This window comes from Myotis yumanensis, unplaced genomic scaffold (genome assembly GCF_028538775.1).
Source record: "Myotis yumanensis isolate MYYU_CA2020_CCGP unplaced genomic scaffold, mMyoYum1.0.hap1 SCAF_13, whole genome shotgun sequence".
Taxonomy (NCBI): domain Eukaryota; kingdom Metazoa; phylum Chordata; class Mammalia; order Chiroptera; family Vespertilionidae; genus Myotis; species Myotis yumanensis.
The window spans coordinates 49,409,067-49,419,062 of record NW_027223764.1 but is presented as its reverse complement, the minus strand read 5'-3'; the positions used below and the strand labels follow the sequence as shown (position 1 = coordinate 49,419,062).

Genomic DNA, 9,996 nt, shown 5'->3' with positions numbered 1-9,996 from the left:
TGAGCAGGCATGTAATGTGGGTGCCAGGGATCTGAGCCCTGGACAGAATGAGCTCATCCCTGGAGTGAGGGTGAGGAGGGGAGAGAATGGAGAGCTAAGGCTTGAGCAGGTTGCCATTAAGTGGTCAAGAGGAGGAGGGGCTAGCAAAAGAGGATGATAAGGAACTGCCATAGGGGACACCAAAGCAAGAGGAGGGAGTGACAGAGGAGGGAGTGACTTGCTGGGTTGACAGTTTGAGGAGGCAGAGGGCTGAGGAGGAGCCTTTGGATTTGGGGGACTAATTTTATCCCTTACAACTGAGATTGCAGGCTGGCCCTTCTTCCTCTGACAGAGCAGCCAGTGAAGCCAGTTTCATATTTTATTTTGAGAGAGGAGTTCCATGGGAACCCTTGGCGGGCCTCATCCCACAGCTCTGTGCAGAAGCCCGGCCACAGAGCCATCCCCTCTTCCTTGTCATGTCGGCAGCACAATGGTCTGGGCCAGGCTCCTGGACCACGGCTGCCCCACCCACCCTGAGGGCTCAGAACTCGCAGATCACAAGGCGCTTCTCTCCACAGAACTTGTCGTTCCACTTGCCGTTGGTGTACATCTCCACACAGTGCTCATTGCCTCCATCGTTGTTGGGCTCCCCGGGGGACCAGTTGGAATAGACCAGGGGCTTCCCTCCTGGGTAGGTGAACCAGCCCTTTGTCTTGAAGTCAGTCATGCTCAGGAACGCAGCACCCTTGTTCTCAACATCGAGCAGCAGTTGCAAGGCGTGGTTCTCAGCTGCAGAGCGTGGGGAGGGCAGCTGCCCCCCGGCATGTGCACACACTTGCCGTGCTTCAAAAAAAGTTTTCAGAAAGCCTGCTGACTTGAAGACCTTCTGGCCAACATCTTGGCCGTTGGGGAAGAGCTCCACTAGGAGGAGAACATAGTCAGGTTGGGGGGTGGGGGTCACCCTTATCTGATCTCACACTAGAGCTGAGACGTGCTCTTTCTATTGCACCCCATGTTGCATGGCAGAATCGGTTTCCCAGCTACTGGGCAGGACTGGGAAGCTTTTGCATCGTGCAGCGAAATGGCACCACAGCCTCTGAGAGCTGGAAACAAGGATGGTGCTCACTGATCTCACTGTGGATCCTGCATAACAGCAGGGCATGTGGCATCGACAGGGAGGTCTGTGCCGGGTGTGGATGTGGGAAAGAAGAGGAGAGGGTGGGCCATCTGAGAGCAGCGCTGTGCTAATCTCTGCACTGTGTGCGCCCAGTGCTGGCCTCTAGGAGTGCATGTGGGTGAGGCTGGAGAGCTGGGAGAGAGGACAAGGACAGCTGAGAGGTGAGCATGGGCGTCAGGGGCAGGAGAGAGTCAATGCTGGAGAGAGGCCTGTCTGGGAGTCAGAGGGCCAGGTATTCAGCCCCACCTTGGCCATGACTGTCCAGGTGGACAAGGTAAAATCACTTCCTTTTTTGGGGTTTCCAGTTCCTCATCTCTAAGATGGGAATACCATTTATAAAAGCATCACCTGTGTGACATTCAACATCACTTTTCAGTCCATCTCATTTTACATCCCTTTATCTGTGTGTGTGTGTGTGTGTGTGTGTGTGTGTGTGTGTGCTTTAATAAATTTTTATTGATTTCAAAGAGGAAGGGAGAGGGACAGGGAGATGGAAAGGAAACATCGATGACAGAGAATCACTGATTGTCTGCCTCATGCACACCCCCTACTGGGGATCATGCCCTGACCAGGGATCGAACAATTATCTCCTGGTTCATAGGTCAATGCTAAACCACTGGGCCACGCTGGCCGGGCTCATTTTCCATCCCTTTGACTTCTGGGTCTGTGCATAGAAGTCTTCAGGGCTCCTGAGAGGGCTGTGCTCCAGCTCAAAAGGGCTGGTGAGGAGCCCAGGCTGCACCCAGATTCACTGTGACCCTTCCACAAGGGTTCAGGGGGCAGACACTCCACAGGCTCAGGTGGGCACCCAGAGCGCCCTGGACAGGAGTTCATCTGCCGTTCACTACATGCACCCGGGTGGGTCTGTGTGTGCATACATGAATATGGCCACGTGTCCATGTGAAGGTACATGGGAGCACTGGAGGTCCACCTGTGTGTGTGTGAATATGCGTGTGTGCTTGTGGGTGTAGATGTCATGAGGTGAGTGATGGCATGCATGTAATACACACATATGTGGCAGGTCATCATGAATTCTCTTTTGCATCAGTGTGTATGTAAGGGAGTGAACACATGTGCATGTTTGTGGAGAGAGGGAACATACTAAATGATTGAAACCTCACCCTTGGTACGTGGGTACTCAGTGGCCTTAGGTAGGTAGGAGCCAACCCTATGTCTCACCCCTGTGTACTCTCCTCCTTCAGAAATTCCTCTTTGGATCAATGAGATTTGCTGAATGATTTGAGCTCAAAGCTGACATGGGGAAAGCGGGGAGGAGGGGGGGAATTAGGGACTGAGGTGGAGATGCCCACAGGCACAGCCACTGGGCTGCGCTCCTGGAGCCTCTGACTCCTCAGCACCCAGGTTAGGGGAGAGTCTCCACCATGAACACCCAGGGAGGAGGGGAGAGCCCAGCACTGGCAGAGCCCAGAGGCAGCCTGCCCCCTGCCGGACCCAGGATCTGTCTCAGGTGAGTCTCTCAATGGCCACATGCCAAGGTCAGACCCTCACAGCCTTGAATGCAAGCACAGCATCCCAGCCCCAACTCTCAGGACAGTGTCAGGAGTCACTGCTGCTGTGACCTGGGCAGCAACATCTTAAGGGGTTTGGACACCTAGCCCCATAGAGATAAGAAATGCATCCTGGGTAGCGGGGTGTCCAGGGACCAGCACAGGTTAGCAGTAGGGAAGGTCTGAACTGCACTGGGCTTGGGGCATTGATCTGGGTCGGGTCACAGGTGGCTGTGATATTGGGGGCTGGAGCCTGGTAGCCTTGACCATGCTACCGCCAGCCCAATGAGCTGGTGTCAGGCCTACTCCCTGCTCCGTGTCCCTGGCATCTGCTTCCAGGTGCTGGACCATGTGGCTGCACTGCTCTGCCCCACCCTATCCTTAGCCCCAGGTCCTGCCCCAGTCCCAGGTCCAGCCCATCGTCCAAACCCACTAGCATCCTAGAGCCCACAGTCCTACAACCAGGCCTGCCTCAGAGTGCCAGGGAACAAACAAACTCACAAACTCCAAACCCAAACACAGACCCCACCTGGGCCTGCCCTTGGCGACTGGCTCAGGTTCAGGTCCAGGTCCAGAACTCACCTTTCTTATACTGAAGGAAGACTCCCTGAAGGTGTCCTACCTGCCCCTGCAAGGCCTCCACCTGCTGCCTCAGAGCAGCATTGTCTGCAGGAGAGAGAGGCTCAGTGAAGACCAGTCCTTCACAGCCAGGGATCGGCTCAGAGTTCGGGTTCCAAGGGAAGAGGGCTCAGTGACAGGCTTTCCTGGGGGAGGGTAAGGAGCTGGTCCCCAGGAAGCCCACAGCCGCTGACACAGCTGGCCCCTGCTGCCCACAAGTCCCTGAGGTTCTGTTGTGAGCACACTGTGCCCTGAGCTGTTCCTGCCTCAGTCCCAGGTCCAGCCCATCGTCCAAACCCACTAGCATCCTAGAGCCCATAGTCCTACAACCAGGTCTGCCTCAGGCCCGGCCAACTCCAAACCCAAACACAGACCCCGCTTGGGGCCTGCCCTTGGCGACTGGCTCAGGTTCAGGTCCAGGTCCAGTACTCACCTTTCTTATACTGAAGGAAGTCTCTCTGAAGGCGTCCTACCTGCCCCTGCAAGGCCTCCACCTGCTGCCTCAGAGCAGCGTTGTCTGCAGGAGAGAGAGGCACAGTGAAGACCAGTACCTCACATCCAGGGATTGGCTCAGAGTCCGTGTCCCAAGGGAAGGGGGACAGGCTTTCCTGGGGGAGGGTAAGGAGCTGGTCCCCAGGAAGCCCACAGCCACTGTCACAGTTGCCCCTGCTGCCTTCTCTGAGGCTCTGTAGTGAGCACACTGTGCCCTGAGCAGGTCCTGGCACCCGACTAATTCTGATCCAGATGACATTTCACAGCAAATTCTGAGAGTCTGGGAGCACATTCCTGAAAGGGGAGTGGATTGCACGTCCCTCAGGTACTCCCCATCCCTGGGTTATTTGGTGCTCACAGCTCTCTCATGAACTGGGAAGAGAGCTGAGCTGTCCCAGTGATCAGATGGGAAGCTGCTCAGGCTGTCCCTTCCCTGAGTACTGAGTCTAAGCCAGAGCCTCATCTTCCTACCTTCAGCCAGACAGCCTTTCCCAGTTTTTCACCCGGCCACCCCTACAATGGGCTGACCACTGAGCAGTGAGCCTCCTCCCTCTGCAATCTAGTGGGGCACCCAGAGCTAAGGAAGTCGACCTTACCTGGAAGCCCACTCTCTCCCTTTGGTCCTCTCTCCCCAGGAGCACCTCTGTCCCCCTTCAGTCCTCGGGAGCCCCTGGCGCTTGGAGGTCCCTGTGGGCCTGAATGTCCTGCAGGCTCAGAGATCAGACAAGAAGAGGAGGGTGAGCTCAGTACACATTTTCCCCCATTTTCCCCCTCCCAGCATATGGACTGTGCTATTGTCCAGCAATACACCCTCCCACGTACAGTCTGTCCCAAAGCCAGCCACACACCCTCTCTGTACAGTACAGTCCCATCACCCAGCACCCAGCCTTCCCAGGATGCAGACTGTCCCTGCTGCTCACACCGCACTCTCCCCAGTTACAAAGCTCAAGCCCAGCGAGGCACCTCCTTGCACAGACACCCCATGACCAGTGTTGCAGCTCTGAGCTGGCGGGGTGATGGGGGAGGGACAGGCATCTGCAGCTTCAGGTGAACACAGGAGGACCAGAGGCCCGCCCCAGCTTTTCCCATCACTCACCTGCTGCCCCTGCAAGCCCAGGGTCTCCACACTCACCAGGGGCACCTTTCTCTCCTTTGGGACCTGGGGGGCCTCTTGTCCCTGCAGAACCCTGCATGCCTGGGGCACCCACTTCTCCTGAGGAAGGAACAGATTGGGACAAAGGCTGCTGAGAGTGTGTGCAGCCTGGATCATTTCCTCGGCTCCACGAGGAGAAGGAAAACTGGGGGGCTGTGCACCCCCCTGTCTGGTCCTCCAGATGTGGGGCTTGGGGGGCAGGGATCACAGCAAGGCCTGCCAGTGGTGATGGCCTGGCTTTCCTGGCACGCTGAGCATCTTTAGGTCACATCATGGGTTGCCACTGTCACTCCTCCCTCTCCCTAGAGCTGAACACCAGTCTCTAAAGACCAACCTCCTACCTTTGGACCCAGGCTCTCCTTTGGGGCCTGGTTCACCTTGGGGTCCCACATTCCCCTGCATTCCTGAGGGACCCTCTGGTCCAGCCGGCCCGGGAACACCTGCAGGTCCCAGAGGTCCTGGGGAAAGGACCAGCCAGTCAGTGCATTGAGTCTTCTCAGAAGGGGGAGAGCATGAGAAGGTGAGAGCAGTCATAGAGGTCAGAGAACAGCACCATCCTACAGACGCCGCCCAGCAGTATTACAGCCTTCCCTGCGTGAACCCAGCACCACCCGCAGGGCACCCTCCTTCCTGGGATGGGTATGTGCATCCTCCAGCATGGCCTAGTGGCAGGCATTGCAGTCCACGCCCACTGCTCACCACGTGGCCCCGAGTCTCCCTTCGGTCCAGGTTCTCCAGCAGAACTCTTGTCCCCTTTGGGGATATCCAGCATCCCCATTTGCCCTGTAGCTCCTGGTGAACCTGTAGCAGGAGAAGAAATGGACATAAACCTGGCCCTGGGCCTAGGAGGAGCAGCACCTGCAGGTCAGCCCTGCATTCCTTCAGGTTCCGCAGGTGTAGACATTCCACCTCCACACTCCTCAGTCCAGTGGTGACCCAGGAGAGGGGTGTGCACATCCCCGTTTCACAGGTGAGGAAACAGGCCTGCCAGAGCTGTTACGGGGACATGAAGCCAAGAACTGTCTTGTTTCCATGCAGTGCACCCTCCATGCCCAGAGGCTGCAGGATTACAGCAGGGGATCTGCTAGCTTTTCTCCTGGATCATGGACTCCTTGCTTTCCCCTTCCAAGGACCAAACTTTATATCAGAAATGATCCCTGACATGAGTCACCAGGGAAATGCAAATTAAACCCACGAGATATCATCTCACCCCTCCTAGAATGGCAACTGTAAGAAACACAAAAGATCTCAAGTGTTGGTGAGGATGAGGAGAAGAAGAACCTTTTGCACTGTTGGTGGGATTGTAAATTGGTGCAGCCACTGTGGAGACCAATATGGAGTTTCCTTAAGACATTAAAAATATAATTTCTTTAAAAAGTATGATCCAGCAATACCACTTCTGGGTTTTATCCAAAGGAAATAAAACACTAATTTGAAAAGATGTCTGTACCCTCAAGTTCATTCCAACATTTTTTACAGTAGCCAACAGATGAAAACAACCGAACAGTGTCCACAATGGATGAATGAATAAAAATGTCTCACACACACACACACTCTGGAATATTATTCAGCCATAAAAAAATCCTACCCTTTGCCACAACATGAATGGATCTTGAAGAAATTATGCTAAGTGCCATAAGTCATACAAATTAGGACAGAGACAGTGTTATCTCACTTATATCTGGATTCTAAGAAACAAAACAAAGAATCTCAACTCATAAATGTGGCTATCAGATTATCGGTGGTTGCGTAAGATGGGAGCTGGGTGGTGGGCAAAATGGGTGAAGGTCAAAAGCTACAAATGTCCAGTTATAAAATATGAGCTCCCTTTCTTCCTCTCTGTAGTGCATTTAGGGAAATCCTTTTGATCAGGCCTGAGTGTAGGGCCACAGGGCCTCATCTTTGCCCACCTCTCATGCAGTAGAATTTAGTTAGATATTAACACACTGCACAGAAATCATTCAACCACAATGAACAATTATAAGTGCCGCAGCTTGGTTCTAGAGGGCCCCGAAGACCAGGCATTTACCCACAATTTGCTCATTCTGGGGTGAGAAGAATCAGAAGATCCTAGGGGAGGAATCCTGACAGCTAGGGAGGGGGAATAACACCTCCGGGTTCAGGGCAGCCTGTCATTTGCCAACTGGTAACAAGGTGTTTTAATGGACTGAATGTCTAGGGGACTTCTTCCCAAGGAGGTGGGCTTCCATTTCCAGGGCTTTCACGGCAGAACATCCAGAGTTGCTGAGTTGGTTACAATTCAAGTGCCCACCCATGCCCACCAGGACAAGCCCACGGTCCCAGCTCTACCTGGATCCCCCTTCTCGCCTCGGGGGCCCTTTTTCCCATCTCGTCCATCATGACCAGGCAGGCCTTTCTCCACAGGGTTACACATCACCAGGGTGCAGTCATCAATCAAAGGTTTCTTGGAAAGGCTCTTCACCTCTGCTCCCCATGACCTTGAAGCCTGTGTGAGCAGGACCAGCATGGAGAGGAGAAGCAGGGCCTTCAGGGGTGGACAGAAAGAGAAAGAACGTGTCTTCGTTCCAGAACATGGACTATTACTTAACCCAGCGCCCAGAAGTCAGAGAGGCACTTTCCTACCACCTCACCCCTTCTGTGGGATCAGGAGCAGCAGGACTCCGAAAGCAATTTAGGACAAGGCGGCCATACAGTCTGGCCTGGGAGGACATGAGTTACCCAGCTGAACTCTGACATGGTTATCAGCAACATCTACCTCTTCTCAGATGCCCCGTTTTGTCCCTTCTAGTGACTTCACTTTCACTGCCATCGGCATGGCTGGGATGTGAACTCCTCACTGAGGCCACCTGTCACATCAGGAAGGACTCATGAAGTGCCTTTGGGCAGGACAGTTCCCCTCTTTGAACCTCCGTCTCCCTGTCTGTGTCAGCAAGGTGGCTGGGCAATCCCATTTCCTGTCACTTGTAGCCTTGGATGGACCAGCACTGGTGGTTTCAGTGCTTGTCTGGAAAGGAGCCAGAATGCTCAGTGACATGTGTCCTAACACAAGATGGGCACATGGCTACATGTTTGCCAGGTGGCCTGCCATTTCTGGACTAGATACTGTCTCCATGAAGAAAGTTCCAGATGGAACCCAGAAAAAGTTCTCAGAATAGCTGGAGAGACCCTGGGACGCATAGAGTGCTGCCCCTCCACCTGGGACGACTTGGGAGAGGGGCCTCGTGGAGGAGGGCATGTGAGGTGAGCTCCATCAGGGAAAGGGTGGCTTTAGGTGGATTAAAAACAGATGTTCAATAGGGTGTCCAGTGACATGTGAGAGGGACTCCGCAGCTAAGTGAGGTCAGGGTGGGTGCAGGGCCTGGTCACTCCCAATGGTGGGCTTCTTTCCTCTTGAGAGAAACCTTAAAGTTAGGAGCCAGGAAAGCGCACACGGGAGATGCAGAGGCTGAGAACAAGCCTGAGGGACAGAGCAAAGGAGAAGGGATGGCCAGGCAGCCTGAGGGGGAGGCAGTGGAGGGCCTTCCTAACCACAGAAGTGCTTTCTTCTCCACCTGCTGGTGGTTCTGGGCTGCGGAGGACCCTGTTGGCACCAGTTCTTTCTCATTCTGAGTTTACCACTTCCTCGGGCATCATGGGAGTCTCTAAACACCAGGCAAGCTCACAGTCCAGCAGCGTGGCACTTGCTGGGCAGAGGCTCGGCCAGGAACACCAAAGGCTCCAGCCAGAGCCAGGGCATTGCCCCCTGGTGTGCAGTTGCCACAATTCAAGGGCCCTGTGCCCACATCTGGGGAAGATTGAAAAGACACAGGCATTCTGCCCAACAGCTCAAGGTGGCACAGAAGGCACCACAGCTCATTGTAGCAGAAAGGGGCCTGGGCAGGAGCCCCCTCACAGGGTTGGAGACCTAGGCCTGGGATGAGGCCTCTTCGCTGGGCCTATAGCGGTATTGGGCAGAGCCACATCCCCTTAAACCACATAGTGTTCCCTTTATGCCTCAATGTCAGACTAAAGTATTATTGAAAAATGACTCCTCTAAAAATTGATTGTAAATCAGTAAACTCGTCCAGTGGGTGTATTTTTAAAACAAACATTTGAAGCTAAGAGAAATCCATGTTTATCCATGTAAAATGGGCAGTTGGCACCAGGATCAACTTTGACCTGAGCCTGGGAATGCCAGGGCTGTTTCTCCTCATCCACCTTCCTTTCTGAAGAAATCAGGGGTGGAGAGAACCAAGCGAGAAGTTGAAATTTCATGCCCACCTGAGGCTTCCTGATAGTAGCATCTGGGGTCCGGGTGGGTGTCATATTCCACTCACCCACCCTCCCCCAGCCCAGAAGGCTAATCTCCCACTGAGTAAAGGAAGCAGAGTGAGGGGCCAAAGAATGGTCCTTCTTCCCCCCACTATGCTGCCCTCTCATACCCACACCCACACCCACACCCACACCCACACCTCCCCGAGCAGAAGAGCTACATAGACCCTGTCTTCCTCAACACCAGTACATTAGAGCACCCCAAATGGACCGGGGGACATTCACTGGACACAGAGAAAACAAAAAGAGAGGCCGGCGCAGACACTCACCATTGCGTCCTCCAGTGCCCAGGCAATGAGCGCTTCCTTGGCTCACAGGCTCGGGCTATTTATGCTGCCCTGCAATCTGAGCCACCTGGTGTTGGTCTTTTAAGAACTTCTTTGGACAATTTTCTTCCTTGTTGACTCACTCACACTCACCCCATCTGGGTTCTGGAAACTTTCCTAACACCACACACATGTCACCTTAGAGTTTACAGAGCACCCTCAGTGGATGACCTCATCTGCATCTCACTGATCCCTGTGAGTTCAGCGGCATCATCAATGTCTGGGTTTTACAGATCTCCACGAATATGAGTTCCTGAGAAAACCAAAGCCAGGAAAGCAGAGTGAGGAGCAGATGAGGAAGCAAGTTCACAATAACCTACAACTATTGTAAAAGCATACGCATTTGTGTATTTCAACAGACAGGGCTTGCTGTACCAACTTCTCTTTGTCCTTCACCTCAACATTACTGCCCAGATAGTGGGAAAGAGCTGGGAGCTTCTTGGCATTTCT

At 53.9% G+C, this 9,996-nt stretch overlaps 1 protein-coding gene across 1 annotated transcript; it reads right to left on the bottom strand.

Moving 5' to 3' along the window:
• Positions 1-478: 478 nt before the first annotated feature.
• Positions 479-7,645, bottom strand: LOC139022208 (pulmonary surfactant-associated protein D-like). The gene is made up of 8 exons (XM_070433252.1): positions 7,628-7,645; positions 7,238-7,433; positions 5,627-5,728; positions 5,269-5,385; positions 4,870-4,987; positions 4,371-4,486; positions 3,716-3,799; positions 479-900 (listed from the first exon to the last, which is right to left on the bottom strand). The coding sequence occupies exons 1-8, from the start codon at positions 7,643-7,645 to the stop codon at positions 521-523; spliced, it is 1,131 nt and encodes a 376-aa protein (XP_070289353.1). The 3' UTR covers positions 479-520.
• Between the last annotated feature and the right edge of the window lie 2,351 nt (positions 7,646-9,996).